The sequence below is a fragment of the Vulpes lagopus genome, chromosome 10 (assembly GCF_018345385.1).
Source record: "Vulpes lagopus strain Blue_001 chromosome 10, ASM1834538v1, whole genome shotgun sequence".
Classification (NCBI taxonomy): Eukaryota; Metazoa; Chordata; class Mammalia; order Carnivora; family Canidae; genus Vulpes; species Vulpes lagopus.
This window is the reverse complement of record NC_054833.1, coordinates 94,842,241-94,863,517: the sequence shown is the minus strand read 5'-3', so window position 1 is coordinate 94,863,517 and position 21,277 is coordinate 94,842,241. Positions and strand designations below refer to the sequence as shown.

General features: G+C 55.0%; 1 protein-coding gene and 1 long non-coding RNA gene across 3 annotated transcripts in view; one reads left to right on the top strand and one right to left on the bottom strand.

The window, feature by feature from the left end:
* NECAB2 (N-terminal EF-hand calcium binding protein 2) overlaps positions 1-17,701 on the top strand; it is a 29,351-nt gene extending 11,650 nt beyond the window's left edge. For both annotated transcript variants that reach the window (XM_041772052.1, XM_041772053.1), the window contains exons 6-13: positions 7,492-7,628; positions 10,073-10,191; positions 10,342-10,421; positions 13,221-13,274; positions 13,831-13,943; positions 16,197-16,274; positions 16,804-16,895; positions 17,218-17,701. In XM_041772052.1, coding sequence (XP_041627986.1) covers positions 7,492-7,628; positions 10,073-10,191; positions 10,342-10,421; positions 13,221-13,274; positions 13,831-13,943; positions 16,197-16,274; positions 16,804-16,895; positions 17,218-17,246 — 702 coding nt within the window. In that variant the 3' untranslated portion in view covers positions 17,247-17,701. The remainder of the gene's footprint in view (positions 1-7,491; positions 7,629-10,072; positions 10,192-10,341; positions 10,422-13,220; positions 13,275-13,830; positions 13,944-16,196; positions 16,275-16,803; positions 16,896-17,217) is intronic.
* Positions 16,000-19,627, bottom strand: LOC121500382. The gene is made up of 3 exons (XR_005990376.1): positions 19,407-19,627; positions 17,834-17,955; positions 16,000-16,322 (listed from the first exon to the last, which is right to left on the bottom strand). It is a non-coding gene; the product is annotated as an uncharacterized LOC121500382 (long non-coding RNA).
* Positions 19,628-21,277: the final 1,650 nt, after the last annotated feature.

Sequence of the window (21,277 nt, the reverse complement as noted above, 5' to 3'; positions counted from 1 at the left end):
TCCTGCTAGCACAAGTCTTGGATTTTCAGAGCGTATTTTAAAGACTGTGTAAGACCAGTTGCCTGTCATTGTTCATCTGCCTGGACTTTCTGTTGGACGTTCTGAACGTATCAGGTGGGCGGTGGGTGGCAAGGGAGCGTGGAGAGACCCCAGACTCTGGAATCCCTGCGGGGACCAGAGTATGAACCCAGCTCTGCTCCCGATAGCCTGTGTCCCCCCGGGGCTCCTTGAGGCAGAGGCACTTCCCTGCAATGTCATCTTGAGGCGTTACTGCCGTGCACAGTTACTTCTTGGTCTGTGGTCACAACTCTTCAGAGGGGCCACCTAATTCTCCATCGGGGAGAGGATTTTGGCACCTACCAACCCCACTCGGGCCAGTTTGGGAGTTTCCGATCTCGGAAAGAGCGCGCACGCCGTGTTCAGTGCAGCCTTGGGGTGTTTCTGGCGCTGATGGTTGGTTTCTGCAGCAGCGGTGGGCATTCCTTTTGTTGGCAGAGTTTTGGTTGTAGAAATGCAATTTGTTGATTATTTCCAATGCTTCACTGATATCATCGATCTGTGTTGACACATTTGCACTTTTTTTTTTTTTTTAAGATGTATTAATTTGAGAGATAATAAGAGAGAACGCAGGCAGGCGGGAAGGGGTGGAGAAAGCAGCAGACTCTCCGCTGAGCAGCGGGGAGCGCGATGCGGGACTCGATCCCAGGACCTTAGGATCATGATCGGAGCCGAAGGCTGACGCTTCACCGCCAGAGCCCCGTAGGCGCCCTCGTTGGCTTTGTCAGTCGGCAGTGCTGGCCTGAGGTGGGATCCGGTGCACTTGCCTGTTCGCTCCTGGCCTGTGGTCCTCTCCCCTCTCTCTCCCGCCCCGCCGTGTCCCCCCCCACGTTCCGAGGCCCCGTGCTGCTCCTGCGTCACGCATCCTTGTTTGGCTCGTGATTTTCAAGTGCCTCTCTCCTGTATTTCTCCACTAATGACAATATTAATACCACATCTTATTTTTAGAATCCTCTTCAGCCTGTTAAAAAATATATGTATTTTTGCCTTTCCTTCGTTGAATTTCATCTTAGGAGGTGGTAGTGAATTTTTTAAATTGCATCTCTGATGACGTGATTTTTCTTCAGCGATTGATGGGGTGGATTCTATTCTTAGAGTCTCTCCTATTGAAGGATCCTGCCCTTCCTGTGATGAACCCCGACTGGCACCCGAGCCCTCCCGCTGGCCAAGCGCTTGCTCTCTCTCTTGGACATTGAGGCTGGACCTTCATTTGGGAGTGAATTGTAGGTGGTTTTGAGTATCTGCTGGGTGGGAATCAGCTTCTCTATCACAGAATCCTTTATCTGTTCAAAAAGAGAGAGAAGGTATCCCTGAGGCCAGGGTCGAGGTCCTAAGCAGGGGAGGGAAATATTTTCAGAGATGTTTCAAGGTCAATCCTAGTTTCAGTGAAGCATTTTATTTTTTTGTGTCCATTTCAGTGTAGTGTTAAATCAGACTGGCGTGGACGCGTTCGGTTTCGTGATCAGTCATGCATAGTATGTTGTCGAATTTTTTTAAATCTAAAACCTTATTTGAGGCAGAACAGGTACTTCATGAAGATTAAGTTCAACAAAACATCTGCGTTTATAGCTCAAGCCTCGTTTTAATTTTTATCCTGTTTTGCTACATTTAAAAATCTTAGACAGTTTTTCCTTTTTTTTTTTTTTTTTTTTAAGATTTATTACTTGAGCAGCTGGGTGGCTCAGATGGTGGAGCATCTGCCTTCAGCCCAGGTCATGATTTCAGGGTTCCGGGTTCTCTGCTCAGCAGGGAGCCTGCTCTTCCCTCTGCCCCCCACTTGTACTTGCTCACTCTCAAATAATATCTTTTAAAAAATAAAAAATTGTATTATTTATTTTAGAAAGAGAGTGGGAGGAGGGGCAGAGGGGGACAGAGAGAAAATCTCCAGGAGACTTCTCACTGAGTGCCAAGTACAACAAGGGACTCGGTCCAGGACCCTGAGATCATGACCTGATCCGAAATCAAGAGTCGGATGCTTCACCAGCAGAGCCCTCCAGGCGCCTTGGTTTTGCCTCTTTTAGTTTCTAGTAATCAGCTCCTTGACACGTTTCTTTAAATTTCCCCATATTTTCTACTGTGTCTACAGTTTTCAGCCTTTTTGCCTTCTTCCTACATCCTCATGCTGGTGGTTGCTGCACCTTCTTTTTTTTTTTCTTAGGATTTTATTTATTCATGAGAGACACAGAGAGAGAGGCAGAGACACAGGCAAAGGGAGAAGCAGGCTCCATGCAGGAAGCCCGATGTGAGACTTGAGTGGTTTGAATAATGACCTCATGGATGCTGGAGATGTGCATTGTACTCTCCAGAATGAAATCTGAAAATGTCATCCCTTCTGGATTAGGACGTGTGTATGACTAAAAGATGCATTGTAAAGACACGATTGTAAAGAAGGGACACCATGTCTCTCAGACAAATGTCAAATGCACGTGTTCTCTCTTTTTTGTCAGCCCCAGCATTTTTGCTTATGTTACACGTGTGAATAACATCACCAGTCACTCCTTAAGTTTGGTTTCCAAATTCAGGAAATCACAAGGCTTTTTTTTTTTTTTTTTTTTTTTGTCTCCAAGATAAGAATTTTCTCCAATAATTTTAATCCCAGAAATACAGAGTTCACATCACTCATTTATATCTACTTGGGTTGGGTGTACGGTTTTTCACACAAAATCTTTATATCATGTACTATGTTGTCTCTACTAATTTAATAAAAAGGTATTCACGACCTAATTTACAATCCTATTTCAATGACTGAATAATCAAAATAAAGTTAAGAGTTATTTTTGTTATTCGTCTTACCTTTCTACTCTCTGTAGAGGGAATATGAATATTTTAAAGGACTCCCGAATTAGTGTGAGAACGGGTAAGATGTCACAGCAAACTCAAAGGGAAATTCAAAGAACACACCATCTTTTAGAAGCAACCGGGAATTCTGGAATGAATTTGTGAATAAATACAGAACTAGCCACTGTGCCCAGTGACAGTCACTCACGTGCTGCCAGTCAAAATTCATGTGTGCTTCTGTGGATGAGAATTATTTGCAATATCATCATTATTCTACATTTTGCAGAGTTTTAAAAGTAGCTCCAAAACAAGGAAGATTCTGTGAGCCCAGAGGGCATACCAGACAGGAGACCCAGTAATCTTTCTTGGCCATTTTAAGCACTTTCACACTTTCCTGACAATGTGCTTTCCATCCCTGTTGATTATTGTTTAATTTATCCTCGGGCACAGTGATGAGCTATTTTGTCACACTAAAGTATTTAATCTCTCTATTTTTAATATTTTCCTTTACTAATTTTTTTGGTCATGTTATTTGATACATATGGACTTTTGCTGTGTTTTTAATATATAAATGGTACATGGTCGGTCAACTTGCAAAATTTAGGAAATAGAGGAAAGTATGAAGAGTTTTGAATCATTTCTAACTTCCACTGGTCCTCACCACTGATAACATGCTACTTTATGACTTCATTGCCTCTGAGCCTTTTGTTCCCAAGTGTGTTTAATATGCTTAATATCATTCCTGTACAATAACTTATTTTTTTGCTTTTCTCCCGCCTAATATTTTAACACTCCCTGGGTTATTAAGCTGTCCAGAAGCATCTTTTAAAATATTCATATTTAAATGTATTTGCTCTTCTTCTGTTTGGGGCATAATAGATTATTACCAGGTTTCGGCTGCTAGGAATACTATACTAACCTGGGGACATAAGCCTTTATGCACATGTGCATGATTCCTTCAGGATAGATGATCAAAAGTGGAATTACTGGGTCAGAGAATACGAGCCGTGCAAGGCTCTTGATCTGGAGCGAAAGTGCTGTGTGAAGTGGCTGTGTCCATCCGAATCCCCATCGCCGTGTTTATGGCACTTTGCTGTCTCTCATGCCATGAGGGTTCGGTAACATCCTGCCCTTGCTCTGCAAGATTTCCCCATCCTGTTCTGACCCTTCTTATCTTGTGCGATATTGTGGCCTCTAAATCCCGTCTTTGAGCAATATTGCAGCTTGTCCCATTCATTTGACCAAATGTGGTGGCAGGATTTTTGCACAAACCTTTCTTTGTGAGTCTTCTGGTGCTGTTTTGGTTTCGAGGCGCCTCCGTTTGGATCTGGTTGCGTCAGATCTGGGAGTGTGTGTTTCCAGGAGGTGCTCAGGCTGCTGTCTGCTTGTCTTTATTGTCATCTGGCTGTCTGCTCCGGCAGGACAGCTGTTATCCTCTAGGCTTCCCATCTTGTGTGCTTCCTTTGTCCCCTTGATGTTTTACCTTTGGATGGTCAGCTTTCTTAATAGTATTGATTGTGATTTCTATGGTAAATATTGTAGCTTTCGTTTCACTGGCGACTTCTAAGATGGGCAGGAGCGCTCTGAATCCTTTTATACCTAGCTAGTAAAAAAACACTTCCTTTTGTGCAATTAAAGGAAATTTGAGATTTCCAGATGTTTTTTCCATACTTTTACCCTCTTTATTCACATAATCCAATGTGATTAAAATTAACCTATTATTGATTAATGTTTTCATTTCCTAATCTCTATAACGTGAAAATTTTTAAAAAGATTTTATTTATTTATTCATGAGAGAGACACACACACAGAGAGGCAGACACCGGCAGAGGGAGAAGCAGGCTCCATGCAGGGAGCCCAACGTGGGACTCAATCCCAGGTCTCCAGGATCATGCCCTGGGCTGAAGGCGGCGCTAAACCACTGAGCCACCAGAGCTGCCCTATAACGTGAAATTTAATTTGAGTGATCACTGCTACTTCTTTTCACAATTTCCCTAATCAAGAGTTTTATTGGTTTTTTTTTCTTTTTTTAAGATTTAATCTATTTATTTATGAGAGACACAGGCAGAGGGAGAAGCAGGCTCCACGCAGGGAGCCTGATGTGGGACCTGATCCCGGGACTCCAGGATCACTCCCTGAGCCAAAGGCAGACACTCAACCTCTGAGCCACCCGGGCGTCCCAAGAGTTCTTTGACTCGACCCTAGATTTTTAGGGGAAATTCTCGGCTTTGTTTGCTGAAAAGGTGCTCATTTGGGAGCATTTCAAAGAATTGCAGATTTCTTTCATTTTTTAAGATTTTATTTATTGGAGAGGGAGAAGCAGGCTCCCCACTGAGCAGGATCATGACCCAAGCCAAAGGCAGACACTTAACTGAGTGAGCCACCCAGGTGCCCCGAGGTTTGCAGATTTCTGAGTGCCTCATGCAGATGAGCCGTGTGTCCACTGGGTACAGAATTCCCAGATCGGATCCTTTCCCTCTGGAATCTGTGGAGTTTGTCTCTTGGCTTAGGCATCGATCATGGTGGAGGAGAAATCTGTGAAAGCTGCATGTTCATTCCTTTGAAAATAACTTGTCTTTTTGGAATTCAGCTAAGCAGTTACACTTGTGGGTCTTTGCAACCTCAGCCACTGGTCTGGCTGCTTCTAATACACTTACTTCAACTCATTTTTCTGCCCGCTGGCTTTTAGCAGGCTTTCTCTTTGCATTTAAATTTCTTACCACACCATAGCTTCTTGTTCTTGTCGGCCATTCATTTGTCCAGGGCCCATTGATCCCTGGATTGAGTACGGTTTCAGCCGTTTGCTAGGGAGGATAATCAATAATTGAAATGCATTAGGTGACCAGAACCTCATCTACCTTCTGCCACAGATTCACTGTGTGTCGGGGCCCGTCTCCAGCGTTGGCATGGGATGTCCCCCTCACACACCTCCCTGTGCGTGTGCCTGCCTCTCCCACCCCTACCTCTGTTTCCCTCTCTTGTCTCTGGTGGTGGTTCCTTTGTACACTCATTGCTAATTAATTCCCAGTCAGAGTGATGGATGGCTTAATTTGCTTTCCTTGAAAGCCCGGTTTTTCCCTGGCCTTGCCAGAGCCTGGGCAGCTGGCTCGGGAGGGTGGGGTCTTGGCAGAGGAGGTGGGAGAGCTGCACAGGGTTTTGGGGTTCAGCGTCCCCAACACAGTGCCATTGGATCCTTACCGTCCTTGTGTGGCCTAGCCAAGTCAGAACCTTCTCAGTGCCCCTGAAAGCCTTCCGAAGCCAAGGGAATCTCAGCTGGATCCTAAAGCCTTGAGAAATGTCTTTGTCGCAGACTCTTGACAGAAGGGGAGATTCTCACAACACAGAGGAGGTCTGTGGAAACTCTCTTCCTCCTTCTTTCCCCCAGAGTTCCTCTCCTCGTGGCCTCTGAATCCTCCTCTCTCAGTCCACCCCAGGTTCTCCACTGACTCCCTCCTTCTGAGACCAAGTCTCCGGCATTCTCTGGAGAGGAGCCAGTTGAACCTCTCTGGTTGCTTTTGAGTCTTTCATTTCTCTGAGTTGCATCATGAAGGGTCAGGAGCCCAAGGGATCCTTCTTGGAGGAAGGAGGGGAATGGGGTTGTGTCATACTTCATCCCTGTCAACCAGAACATCAGGAATATCACCACCAATGAGCTTGCTTATCACCAACACCCCCACCAGCATCGTCTTCACCACCACATCACTGTCCTCGTCACTGCCATCATCACTGTTGTCATCTTCATCACCATCACTATCCTTACTATCACTGCCACTATCATTACCACCATCACCATGGTCATTGTCACTGCCATCATCTTCATCACGACCACAACTTCATCACCATCACTGCCACTATCATCATCACCACTGCCATCACCACCATCACCATAATTATCGGTGTCATTGTCTTCATTGTCACCATCATAGTCATTGTCATCACCTTCATAACCACCACAACCATCATCATCATCACTGCTGTCATGTTCATCCCCACCATCCTCCTCACCACCATCAATCGTCATCATCATCATTACTAGTATCAACATGGATGGTGGCATCATCCATATCAACATCGTCATTGTCATCTTTATCATAGCAGTTACAATTCATTATTTGCTATGACAGGTACTACGTTGGGCATTTTATTTTTTTAATATTTTATTTATTTATTTGACAGAGCATGAGCAATAGGGAGGAGCAAGGGGAGAAGGAGAAGCAGACTCCCCTAAACAGGGAGCCCGAGGCGGGACTTGATCTCAGGACTCATGATCTCAGATCATGACCTGAGCCAAAGGCAGATGCTTCACTGACTGAGCCCCCCAGGCACCCCACATTGAGCATTTTCTCTACGTTTTGTCATCCAGTCATCTGTGTGACCTTGTAAGATAGACACTAGAGTGACTCCTCTCATGGTCGCAGAGGTCAGGAGCTAGTATGTGGTGAAGCCAGGGCTCCAGCCTCCATCTCTTAATCCATAGCCCCCACCCTGGTGCAGGAGCCCTACAGTGTCCAAGATGCAAGAGGTGCCAGGGTCCCTGTTTCATCCTGTGAGGCAGAGACACCGACCCCAAGCGCACACCCAGCTCTATGCCAGACCCCACACCTAGATCCTTTCTCTGACCCCTTTCCCAACTGGGCCCTTCCCTTCCCTCCGCAGGTGTACGAGGGCGGGAGCCACGTGGACCAGTTTGTGACACGCTTTCTTCTGAAGGAGACGGCCAATCAGATCCAGTCGCTGCTGAGCTCTGTGGAGAGTGCAGTGGAGGCCATTGAAGAGCAGACCAGCCAGATCCGGTGCGTCACTGGGACCACAGTGTCACCTGGGGACATGTCACATATGCACACAGCAGCCTGCTTCCAGGGACCATTTGTGTGCTTGGGGGCTGGGGACCTTGGGCAAGGGGCTACACCTCTCTGTGCCTCTTTGTCCCCAGCTCTGAAGTGGGGACCATTATACACCTACCTCTTCAGTGACTGTGGATTGAATGAGATGGCATATGTGCAGAATGATGCCGGGTGTGTGTGCATAACCTGCATGCACCGTGTACGCACATCGAGTTAAGACTGTTCCCTAGACTCATCGATTGTACCACTCACGTTATTGTTTACCTAAGACTATCCTATTATTTGCCTCATTTTTGAAAGCTGGAAATCAGTTTAGGAAGCTACGTGGTTACCATAAGTGGAGAGGTTTCCACGTGCCATAAATGAAGTAGCTATAAAACCAAGCACCTGTGGTTGCAGACAGTCGCGGAAGCCTGGGGCCTGGCCCCCCTCCATCTGTTAGGAGGAGAGACTGGGGACGCCAAGAGAGGCCTGGAAGAAAGAGTAGCACCAAATCCTGACTCTCTCCGCAGGATTGAAAGAGAAGCAAAGTGAATTTAGTGACCGAGGGCCTTGTTTGTGTGTCAAAGCCAAGGAAAAGCATGTGTGTTGGGAAGGCCAGCCTGGGGTCCAGAGAAGAGCAGGTCTCCCTCCAGGCCAGCTCCTGGTGCCACGAGCCCTCACTTTTGCTCTGTCCCAAGTTGAGACAAACCCCTCTCTGCCCTTCTTTCCAGAAGAGCCAGTGCGTCTGGTGCAGAGGGGATACAAAGAGGTAGAGATAGACAGGAACAACAGCCAGGCGTCTACACTGCTGGGCCTGGCATGCCGTTCCCAGGCGGGGGCTCGGTGGGGCCAGGGTGAGGGTGGCTGATGTGTCGGGGTTTGAGCAGGTGATTTTTGGCTGCTGAGGGCTGGTCCCAACCAGATAGGACTGCAAAGACTGTTCAATGACACTGGTCCCAAGATTTGTTTGGAGCATCTGTGGGCAAATCATGTGGGAAATGGGAAATGCAGATCCCTGGCCTTGGCCATGCCTGCAGGTTGGGAGTCCCTGGGAGCCGAGGCCAGAACTCCACATTCGCGCTCAGCCTTGTGATTCTGAGGGTTCCCCAAGGTGAACAGTCACCGCTCTGGAGGCTGACACCGAGATTTCCTGCATTTTTTGGTCACTATCTTGATTAAAAAGTTCATGTGTTCCTCCTGCTGTAGAATAGATAGGCTGCTGCCCGATGGTGGCGAGTCTCCTGCCCTGTGCCGGCTCCACCCCGTGTCAGCACGTACACCTGCGCATCCCGTGTTGGGACTTTCCTTTGGGACTTTGGCAATGGGAATGGCGCTCCTCGATGGGGAGTCACATCTCCACATGCACTCCCACCTCAAAGTGCCCCAAATCTCAGCTCGTGTGTCTCTGGGCTGCCAGCCTCCTCCGGCTACTCTGTCTGGGCACAAGCCACTGGTCCAAAGCCTGCAGCCCCTGTGGGACTCCTGCTGCACACATATCGGAGGGCCACGCTGAATTTGTGGAGCGTCAGGATTGACCCCTCAAAGACTCTGCCAGCCTCCCCCTCCCGAAGACTTGGGGTGGCCCTGCTGCACCCAGGAGAGGCTTGCTGAGCTTTCAGGATCATAGGAGACAAAGCCCAGAACACACCAGGGCAGAAGGGGAGCCAGGGACCGGGTGCAATGGCTGTGTGCACAGAAGTGTGTGTCCGGGTATATTTGTGTGTCTGTGGTGAGTTTTCCAACATCTCTTTGCACATGGGCATTTGGCCCTTCACTGAGCACTGGTGGAGTCCCCACTGCTGTGCCAGGCACAGTGCTTGGAGAGCTGTGTGTGCCTGTCGGGCGTGTGCAGGCTGTGCACCTGTGTGTGCATCAAGTGCATGGGGACAGGAACTGGGGCTAGGCCCCTCTCTCTAGGGCCTGCCTGCAGTCAGGAGCAGATTGTTCTGTGCTCGTACATGCCTTCTTTGGACTGTGTTTTCGGGCTCCCTTTGAGGGGGTACAGACCCAGGCTCCCCTCAACCCACAGGGCTGCCAACACGGATGGCTCCCAGTGAGGCAGGGAGGGGAAGCGTCGCTTACACGGTGGGACAGGAGCCCGGCTCAGTGTCAGCCCTGGAATGGGGCCTCCTGGGGAAACAGAGCCTGGGCTGTGCGGTCCTAGATGCCAGTAAATTCGGATCCCGACCGTCCTGCGAGCTGTGTGGTCTTGGTGAGGTCACCTGCCTGTGAGCTTCATTTACTCCTCCAGGAAACCAAGGCCATTGCACCCACTTCCAGGAATGGGGATCCACCGGGTAAACTGAGGCCAGATCGGCTCACGGGCGGTGCGTCATGTTTGCCAAAGTTGAGAGAGGCCAGGTCCTGTGGCCTCCCTCATGTGTGTGTGTGTTTCCTCCATCACACTGCAGACAGAACCACAGCAAACCCAGCTCCAGTACAGTGGAGACCCGGTATGGAAGCGCTGCCTCCCCACACCCCCCCAACCCCAAGCTGGGGGCCGTGGAACCAGGGAAGAGTCCTCCATCTGGTGAGAGCATGTGGCCTGGGGTGGGGAGCACTGGTGGTGGGCAGTGGTCTTCCAGGGACTCTGACGGTTGGACTGGGTGGGCTGAGGGCTCCCCTCCCCTGCCCCGGCCTCACCCTGCCCACCAGCAACATCTCTGTTCCTTTTTCCCAGTCATCCTGGACCCCAAGGAGGAGGGCCTGGAGGCCCAGATCAGCCGCTTGGCAGAGCTGATAGGACGGCTGGAAAGTAAGGTAAGCCTGCAGGCCCTCGCCCCTCCGCCCCTCTGCCCCTCCGCCCCTCCGCCCTGCCCCAGGTGAGTGCAGGGTAGTGCAGGGTCAGGCCTGGAGTCCAGACAGGGGCCAGGGAGCCCTGGAAAGGACATCACCCAGGGGGCATGTGGGAAAGCAGAACAAGACTGGGGGAACACGATCCTCGCTCATACCTGCCCTGGGAGGGATGTGGGGGAGCAGGGGAGCAGTCACAGGGCTGGGGGCAGCCGGGAGGGGCGTCTCTAGGAGCAGGAAGGAGTCAGCAGGGGGAGGGGGACTGGGGGACCAGGCTTCCTGCAGCTTTGCTCTAAGGTGGGCCTGGCCTGGGCAGGTGATGCCAAAAGACAGTGGGTGAAGGACGGTGACGTCCTGGGGGAGTGTAGAGACATCCCGGTGACCAGCGGCTTTCATGATTTGGCACGTCCACGGGTCAGAACGTGGTACAGAATCCCACCTTCAGAGATGGTTTGGGCTCAGTAGGTCCCGGGTACCTCAGTTGGTCTCCCCCTGGGGGGCCAGAACCTGTATGGCAGGTGGGGCCGAGTCTTCTGTGGGGCTGAGCCTGGAAGTCTGCGTGAGGCTGCGGGTGGGGCTGCTGCTCTGGGGCTGGCTTCTCCTGCTGCTGCGCCCTCCGTGTCCTCCTCTCTTCCTGAGGACAAAGGTCATGCTGGACCAGGGCCCACCCATGTGACCTCACCTTAATTACCTCTTCAGGGGCCCTGTTTCCCAACATAGTCACGTTCTCAGGTGCCAGGGAAATGGGGTTCGACATACGACTTTGGAGAGGAAACAGTTCAGCCCGTGACAGTGGCCGCTGGTGGGCAGGATAACAGGTGGCCTCGAGGTTTCCCAAGGGGCGCAGGTATCCGCGCGCCTGTTTGAATCCTGTCCGTGCCACTTAGCTGTGTGGCCCTGGGCCAGTCACGTCCCCTCTCTGAGCCTCGGAGTCCTGCTCTAGCCGCGAGGAACGTTCAGGATAGTGCTCCTCCCGTCGTTGTTGCAAGGATTCCAGAAAGCCAAGTGTCCATGGCCCAGCCGGCGCCCGCCGCGCAGTGAGCATCTGCCCTGAGCAGTTGTTAGCGACGCTTCCCGGATACACTTGTCAGCCTGCGCGACCCAGGTCGCCGCAACCTCCGAGCTGTGCCCTTGCAGCCACTCTACGGTTCTCCTACTTCTCTGCGTTTTTTACATCTTTGGCAAAAGGGCCAAAAAGTACTTTGGTTGGGTTTGGGGGGTTCTGAGGATTCGTGGGGGCGGGGCTCCCCGCGCAGAGGGAGGCTGAGGCAGGAGGCGATGAGCCACCTGCAGGCGGAGGCCGGGGTGGGATCCCCCCTCCGCAAGCTGGCCGCTGCGTGGGAGCCTGGGACCCGAGGCCCGGTTGTCATAACAACGCGGAGCGCCTGGGGAGGGAGGTTCTTTGAAGCTTATTTTTAGCCTCCCGTCGCCTTAACAACCGCTGGCTGGAGACCTGGAGCACCTGGGTGTCCTGGAGACTCTGATTGGTCCAGGCCGCCAGCGGGAGCCAATCTGGGGCCGGCAGGGGCCCCGCCCTCCGCGTGCCACCTGCGTGCACCTGGGGGCTGTGCCTGGGTGGGTGAGGCTGATGGGCGCAGGGCTGGGTGCCTCTGCACGGCCCTCACATGCCCCCAAATCCTCACCCTCCCGTGGCCCTGTAGGCCGGGAGAAGCCAGCGGAACCAGTGCAGCCCCCGCCTCTGGGGGCAACCCCCCCTCCAAGGTTGTAAAAGGACGGAACTTGCCCCTGCCAGGCACGCCTTGGCCACCTGTAGAGCTCTTTGCAGTCCCGAGTCTCTGAAAAGTCAGTACTTAATGCAGGACCAGCCGTGGAGATTGTGAGGGCCCACATGGGTACCTGCAGAAGGAGCATGCAGGGCCCCGTGTTCAGACATGAAGAATTTCCAGGTGGTGGCGGCTGCACAGGGTCTCGTGTGCAGTTACCATAGTTTCCCTTAACCAGCCGGGGTGCCTCCTCCACACGAGAGAGGACAGACTCGGGTCTGTGTGCCGGCGACACAGGCTGTCCTCGTGGAGGATGGACAGGGATGACACAAAGGTGGCCTTTATTGGGGTACCCAAGTCGAAAAGGAATCGTGAATTTGTGGGTCAGGAGGAGAGAGGCCCTGGCTTCGAAGCCAGACTCCAGCGCTAGCCCCGAGCCCAGGTCCTCGGCTGTGGGACCGTGAGAGCATCCAGCAGGTGCTCCGTTCTAGACACAGGGCTCCTGCCTCCTTGGGCAGCCCCTACCTCGGAGCGTCTAGAGAGTTCAGCAAGACGTACTTGTAAAGCGTTCGGAGCAAGGCCTGTGGAAGGCCAGTGATACAGACCACCCCGTTCAGACCATTAGATCCACAAGGCCCCAGGGGTTATGACTTGGGGTGAGTGGTGGTAAGTCGATGGGGAATCTCGGGACCTTTGCCAACAAGTGTGGCAGAAAGACTCAAGCCTCATTGCTGCCTGTCCCAAGGCCACCTGCTGCGGTGGGTCTGGTTGGCTTCTTCCAGATGCCAAGGCCAGAAGGGATCTCTGCTGCTTCCTCTGGTCTGGCTGCCAGCCTGGCTTCCCAGCTCCCCTCGGAGCCAGCACTGTGCGTGGAGGATGGACCGAGCCCTGTCTAGCTGCCGGGGGACCCCAAAGCCCCTGGAACCTTGGGGTGGAGAGGCTGGAGCTCTTTAATGGCTTCAGGCTCATCGTGGTGGTCCTGGAGGCCTCCCTGGGGGAGGTGGCCTCTGTCCCCAACACGTCTTTGTGCTTGGTGTTTCAGACCATTTGGTTTGACCTCCAGCAGCGCCTTGTGGACGAAGAAGGCACGAACATGGTGAGGCCTGCTCCCTTCCTGCCGCTCCCTGCGGCCCCATCCCTGCCTGAGCCAGGACGTGATGCAGGCAGCTCGATGTCTTTGGCACCCCTCCCATGGGTGCCCCGCGAGGGGAGATGCAGCCCTGGCACCTGGCCACCTGCTCCTCCAGGGCTGTCCTCTGATCACAAACAGCTTGGCTCAGAGCAAAGTGACCAGCGCAGTGATGCCAAATCCACCCAGAAGTGGATTTTGCCGGGCGCTGGTTTTGTTGTGCGTCAGCCCAGATGCTCCCGACACCCGTAGGGCCTCTTTAAACACCCTTGCTGGGTATCGGCCCTGGTGGGGCCCCCGTTTGCTTTTAGCTCTTAAGCCCTAGTTCTTTATGGCCAGCTTGCATGTGGCAGGACGAAGGGCGTGTCGCACACGTGAGGGGTTGTTGGTTTTGTTCTGACCAAGCTGTCCCATGGTCTTGGAGGGCAGGCCTGGGGAGGCTGGGTGTGGGGCTGTGTCCGGGGGCAGGGAGGGGGGTGCCAGGCCCGGGGCGCCCAAGCTCACTCACCCCGTGGCCCCACAGCACCTGCAGCTGGTCCGGCAGGAGATGGCCGTGTGCCCCGAGCAGCTGGGCGAGTTCGTGGACTCCCTGCGCCGGTACCTGCGGGCCACCGCCGGGGCCAGGAACTGCTTCCAGTGAGTGAGCCGAGGGGCAGCGGCCGCAGCTCTGCCGGGGGTGGGGGGCTCCCCCAGAGAGCAAACCGCACCCCAGGGACCCCACGATGGCCCGGGCTTTGCCCCCCGCACAACCAGGGCAGTGACTCCAGCTCCCTGGCTTTAGCATCCTCGTCTGTAAAGTGGGGCCGCTGCCTGGACCCCCCTCCCTGGGGCTGTGGGAGGTGAGCATGGCCTAGGGGACGTGAAGGCCTCAGGTCAGGGGCTGGGACAGTGGGTGCCCTCAGGGTGGCCTCCCTGGGGCCCCACCCTCGGCTCCCTACCCTCGGCTCCCTGCCACCTGCTGGGTCCTCGGCAAAGCTGAGCTGACGGCCACGTCTGAGCGGTCCCTCACCCTTGCCAGGTGGCCGTCATCAAGGCTGCTGGCCCAGGCCTCCCGGCTCCGGCCCGTCCGGTGTCTCGCCCCCAGGAGAGCGGCTGTGGCTCCTGCTTGCTCTCCCCCAGCTCGCAAGCACGTGTGCTTCCGGGGATGCGGCTGGGAAGGGAAGCAGGCCGCTGCTCTGGCCGAGCACCTGTTCTAGGTGGGAGAGGGGCAGATGGAGAGCGGGGTGCTGTGGATGCCATGAAGCAGGGTCCTGGAGGGGCTGCAGGGGTGGTTTGCTCCGGGGTGAGGGGTGGCTGGACCTGTAGACTCGGAGGAAAGGCCGTCTCTGCCAGGGGTCAGCTGGTGCCGAGACCTGGAGTGGCAGACGGGGTGTCCTGTGTGGCACCTGCTGTGGCCCGACGGCGACACCAAGGGTGCGGACTGGGGCTGGTCAGGACTGTGTGGGAGATGCTGGAGCAGAAGGCAGACGTGGCCTGGTCTCTCCTCTGTGTGATGAGGGCTGAGTGGGGACTGGGGTGCAGCAGGGCCAGGGGAGGCCCCGCAGTCACTGAGCAGGGTGGCCTTCCTGTGCCGTGGGTTCTGGAGCAGAGCTGACCGGCCTCTCCAGTGGCTGCAGTGGAGGGAGGTGGAGGGAGGAGGCAAGGCCGAGTGGGAGAGTGTTTGTCTCCAGAAACCCTGGAGAGGGTGGTGCGTGCACTGAGTTGGAAGGTCAGGAGGAGGCCAGGTGTGCTGGTGGGGGCGTCGTACAGGCCGCCTGGGCCACGTTAAAGTCAGGCTAGCAGCCAAGGTGCTGACGTACAGGTGCAGCAGTCCTGGGAGGAGAGGTATTCCCCGTGGGCAAGGCTGTCAGGAGCAGAGGGGCGCAGGCGGGTGGAGCGGGGCTCCCTGCCTGTTTGTAGAAGGACTGAGTCCTCCCTACAACCAACGCTTGCGTGTCTCCCCGCCCGCCCAGAGGCATTCCCCCCACAAAAGCAATCAGTGTGTCGCCAGCCACACAAATGCAGCCCCCGTGGTGGCTTTCATCTCCCAGTAACCAAGTGCCAACAAACCAAATCGCTCCGACGACCTAAAGCCTTGCCATCCATGTCTGGTGCAGGGTTACATCTGATCGGAGGGTGACATGTGTGCCCTGTCCTCTCGGTGACGACCCCACAGCCCCAGGTGTCATTTGAGGCTGGAACCTAATAAGCTAATGCTATGATTGGTAGCCTGGTTCTCTGCTTCCACCCTGGGCGGTTAGGGCGGGAATCGCCCATAATTATACGGGGAATGCCACCCATGACAGCGCTCCTCCTCCTCCTCCTCCTCCTCGAGGGATGCTGGGGTGCTGCTCTGCAGAGCAGTGAGGAAGCAGCCAGGGGCCAGATCAGGACAGGGTTAGAGACGGTGGCAGCTTAGCGCCTCCCTGCCAGGTCCGCCACACTCGGGGAGGCAGCCCCTGGCCCAGGTGGGAATCAGCCCTGTTACAGGGAGGTGGGCAGCCGGGTGCTCCCCCAGGTCCTGCAGGAGTGATGGGGGCAGGGGGTCCTGGCCTGCCCGCCCCCTGACCCGGGCACGGTCCTCCCCCACTGCTGTTGGGCCAACTCCAACTCACAAGAGTGCTTTAAGGATTAAATAAAATAATTCTGGAGGAGAGCCTAGCAGGAAAAAAGGCTTTTATTTTTACAGGTAGGGTTTTTTAATGAATGTAAAACCTTGAATTACAATGAAATGATATTTTAATTCAGTGAGCATTTGAGGAGCCTGGCCCTGGGGGAGGCGGCTGGGATACTCCTGCACCGGGTGCTGGGGCCCTCCCACATCCTGCCAGGCTGGTGGGGTGGAGCATGGGGGCACCCGCCGTGAGAGGGCAGCCAGGCCCCCTGCAGCTGGAGTCTTTCCTCTTACAGTATCGCGGCCCTGAGGCTGGCGGATGGCTTCACCTTCGTGGTCTACGAGTTCTGGGAGACGGAGGAGGAGTGGAGGAGGTGAGCAGGGCTGGGGATGCGGGTGTCCTCGTCCCTCGGGCCCCTTCCCTGGAGAGGAGAGCGGGGAGGGCAGGGGAGTAGTGAGCCCCCATCCCTGGGACATCCACCCACAGAATGCTGGTCTCAGGGCTCTAAATGCAGCTGGAGGCATGTTTCTCCAGGTGGAGGGATGGACCCCTGCCCCCCATCGCACCTGCTGGGCTCTGAACCCAGGCTCCAGGCCAGCCCAGGAGGTAGAGGCTAAGGCTGTTCCTATTTGAAAACTGAGGCCCCGGGGAGATAAAACTCCAGAAAGGTCTCTGATTAAGAGCACTCGTGAGAGGCAAGAACCAGGCTGTTCCTCCCACCCCAACACCCCTGCAGTCAGCCTGAGGCCTGGCTTCCTTGGCTCTCAGTACCAAGTGTGGCTGGCATGGGGTTCAGTAGGGCCAGGGTTACAGGATTAGGACCCCCACCTGAGCCCAAGTGCTGGAGGCTCCCCCACTGCCCCCCAATCCCCGGAACTACCCCTCCATATCTTGGGTTGCAGGCACCTGCAGAGCCCCGTGTGCAAGGCCTTCCGGCATGTCAAGGTGGACACGCTGAGTCAGCCTGAGGCCCTCTCCAGGATCCTGGTGCCAGGTAGATGGAAGTTGGGGCTGCAGAGTGTCTTAGAGGTGGGGGGAGGGCAAGGGCCAAGGGGTGATGCCCGGGAGAGGGCTGGAGACCTCAGGCAGCCGTCCAACCTTGAACCAACAGAGAGCTTGCAGAGCAAGGGCAGAGCCTCAGCCAACAGGGCTCTGGGGGCCCCCCCTCTCCTAACTGAGCCCCCTTCCCCAGGGGACAGGGGCTGGATGGAGAGTAAGCTCCAGGGGAGCAGGAGAGGGGAGGTGTTCAACCTGCCCCTCACTATGGGACAGGGGAAGGGGCTGCCCTTCCAACACCTTCTCTCCCCCCTTTCCAGCTGTTTGGTGTACCGTGGGCCGTGACTGACCGCCTTCCTGAGGCCTTTGGAGCCAACTGCCACCCCGCCCCCTTTTCTAGAAACTTTGGTACACAAGTGGTCTTTTCAATCTACTTCCAGACAAGAATGTATTTTCCCTGTTTGAAATGAAGGAGCAGCCCCTTCCCCCAGCCTTCCCCGGACACCCACCCCTAGTGGCAGAGCAGTCTGAGCGGCTGGAGCCGGAGGACAGCACCCCACCCCCCGGCCCCCCAGCCCAGTGGCCACGCATGACCCTCTCCCCCTACCCTGCAGCCTGCCCTGGCCTCACCAGGACCGGCCCCTTCACTGACCCCTGTGTCACAGGCCTGGTCAACTTTCCTCTACCTGGTAGGAGCCAAGACCCTGTAGTGCCCAACCTCGGCCTGTGCCCAGCTGCACATGGCAATAGAGCCCACGTAGCCAGTGCCATGCTTGGCAGGCACCAATACACTCTGGTTGGGAATGCCCGCGTGCGGTGTTGTTCTTTTGGACTTTCCAGTTGAGGGCGACTGGAGGAGTAAAGCCATCACTGTGCACGGGGCCCCGTGTTGGCCATGAAACCCTGACCAAATCACCCCAATGCCTGTTTCCTTACCTGTACCACGGAGCTGATAAATCTGAGGTCAGGCCCGTCACAAAGTTCAGGGAGTCTCCAGCAGTTCTCCTCTGGCTCATGTCACAAGGACTCCCAGGATGCAGCAGAGCCATTTCGCTCAGCTATGAGTTACGGCAACAAAAGGGTACAGATTAAAATCTGTGAAGGGAAGACATTCAGGGGTCTTGGAGAGTCCAGGCTCCTCGCTTCTTGCTCCCAGTAGGGACGCAAGTGAGACACCGCCCATACAGCACTACCAGCCAGGAAGGTCTGCAGAGCCTGGGAGATCAGGTTCCGGGAGGGGCGGGGTGGTGGGGACAGCCCTGCAGAGCCCTTAGCCTCCAGCCCCTCTGGAGGTCAGGGCTGAGACCCAGGCTGATAACAAGGCCAGGCCACTCTGGGCACAGCTGATCCTTTACTGCACACACCTGTCAGTGAGCTATTCCTAAACATCAGCTCAAGTCCCTGTTCTGGAATCCCTAACCTCCCTGTCTTAGCAGCCAGGCAGACACAAAAATCTCAAGGGACAAAGAGCCATGGCTCCCATCCTAAGGCAGAATGCAGGCGGAGACCAAGAGAGGTCCTAGGCCAGGGCAACAGTGGGTCGGTGAGGCCTGGTGGGAGCCCCGGGGCCACAGACGTGCCCAGAGTGGCCAGTCTGAACGGGGGACGTGAGGACGGCCGTCACTGCTGTCCCACCAACTCGGGCTGCTGGCAGCCATGAAGCCCCCTCTCCCCCCTTCCTCGGGTCCCCCCACCCCCCTGAGGCCACACCAGTGCCTTCCAACACGGGCTTGCAGGACGCCTGCAAAGCAGGTTCGAGCCCCCGCTGTCCACGTCCCCACAGTCGGCCTCTGCACACCCCTATTTCCTCATCTGCAAAGCCAGGAGGAGACCCTTCAAGACCAGAAAATGCCTGGCTCCTGGGAGTGTCACGTAACTGGGTCCCGCCCACAGCATCAGCAAGCACCCCGCAGCCGGTGCTGCTCTGATGGGCTCCACTGTCTCAAGAACATTCTCGGGCTGAGGCTCTGTGCGGTGCAACGAGGAAACCCCCGAGCTGAGCATCTTAACGCTTCTGCTGCACATCACACCTGCTGGTCCGAGCTCTCCCCCCGTGGTGTCCCAGCTCTGCTGATGGCAGCTTCAGCTCCTGCAGCCTCAGTGGCTTCTGAGTGGGTGGGAATGGGCTCCAAGAACACATTTCAACCCTAAAAGGTATCAGAGCTCCCACCTAATTCACACTTGACTGCCAGGCACACAGACACCATCTCCCTCAGCCCTGCCTGTACCATCCTGTGATTGGCAGGTCCCCCGGGGGAACGGAGGCACAGAGAGGGTAAGAAACATGCCAGAGGTCACCAGCAAGCAAATGGCACCACTTGTATCCAAACCCAGAGCCCCCTGCCCCCAATCCTGTGCCCTAACCCCTGAGCCACACAGCATAGACATGCGGGGAAACAGCTCCATCAGCCTGCTCAGTTAACGACAGGATGGTTCTAGGAGCTGGCCCTCGCATTCCTAGGTATGTACCACGCCCAGCAGAACCCAAAAGACGCATGTAAGCACGTACGAGTTACAAACGTCCAGAGCAGCGAAAGGGTGGAAACCTCGCCAACATCCATCGGCGGCTGAAGGACAAAGCGGGGTCTGTCCACACCAGGGAGTAGTATGCAGCCACGAAGGAACAAGTGCTGATCCGTGCCGCATGACGAGTAACAACCCTTGAGAACATGATGCCACGTGAAAGCAGCGTCACGGAGGGATCCCATTCACACGCAACGCCTAGGAGAGTTACAGCTGTGGAGACGGAAAGCAGAGTCGTGGTTGTCAGGCTGGGGTACGAGGCCGCAGGGAGGCAGCGCCGATGGGGATGGGGCTGCTTTCTGCGGTGATAAAATGTTTTGGAAGGAGGCAGAGGTGGTGACACAACACCGAGGTACACTGAACCGGATACTTTAAAATGGTTAACTTCGTGTCGTGTAAATCTCCCCTCAGTTAACTGCCCCCCCAATAGTTCAAATCCACTCACCTGCTCCAGTAACGTTCACCACCTGCATTCAGCGGCCAGTCCACGTTCTTGCCGTGTCCTGTTCAAAACCCGAACCTCCTTCGGGGAGCACGCGGAGGCAGTCCTGGGTGGAAGGGAGGGAAGCTGCTCGGGACCAGCAGCTGCAGGACAGCACCTGAGCCAGTGGGAAGGCCCCCGCTGCCGCCCAGAGCACTCTGCGGCCCGCGCCACTCAGAGCAGGAGAACTCATCACTTGTAACACAACATCACTTGGCCACACCTGCAGTATTGCTTGAGACGTGGGTCTCTACCCTCAACTATCACCAAGGCCTGGGACCCGTGACGGGCCTGGCTGTGTGCTGCTGGTGGTGGTGCAGGTGGGTCTCCACTCCCTCTCACAGCTAAGCTGCCGTGGGGACAGGGGCTGTCCTGAGCTTGGTTCTAGAGGTGAACGAGGAGGTGGCTTGGTTATAGAGGAGGGCTGTGACCAAGGAAGAGGGAAGCGGGGAGCTGCTGCCCTAGCCCAAGGAGGACGCTGAGGCTGAGAAGAGCATGAAGGCAACATGCTGAGGCCAAGGACTAGCCAAGGTTGCACAGCTGCTAGCTGGCAGGCAGAGCCAGCTCAGATCTGGCCAACCCAGAGCCCAGGCATGAGGCCACCCTGACCTGGAGGACACGGCGGCAGCCCTTCCTTCCAGCTGCCGCCAGAAGCCTGAGGGGTCACCTAGTATCAGATGAGGACAAGCCTGAGTCAGCTCATAGCTTCACAAGTGAGACAGTGGAAGGTCACGTCTCGGCCTGCATTTCTGTGCGGTATGTCCTTGTATTGTGATGGCTGAGCTGACACGGCAGTCCTAGGAGGATCACAGCCTGTCCCTGACACAAATCAAGATGAAAATTCTCGTCCCCAGTGGTGAAATGCATCACCCTTTAAAGAGCCTCATCGTCTTCTCATCACTAAGGCTCGGTCCACTTTCTCCCTGATGTGCTTTCCTGCTTTTGGATGGGCCCTAGCATCCAATTTCCCTCTTTCCCTTGGCTACCAGGAAGCTCGGTGTTCACCTAATCTCAGCCCAGGTTTTTGGGAAATAAAACTGCCATTGCTCGGGCCTCGCCACTGCTGCAGTAGATGCGTGATCACCTTTGATTCTCATGGTGACCCTGCCTAACATCATATACAATTTTGCTGGTGGGGAAACAGGTTTCATAAACTCACCAGATCTTGCAAATGGCAGAGCCAATGTTCAAAGGCAGTAGTCTGACCCCAAAGCTGGTTGGTTCACACAGTGCCCCCTTTGAGGGCCCTACCCTTACTCCACCACACTTTGTTCTTACCTACGACTCCATGGATGGCCCTACCACGGCCCAACCTTCCCAGCCAGCACTGTGGCACTCTCGGGAGGCACACAGGGTCAATGATGAATGACTCCATT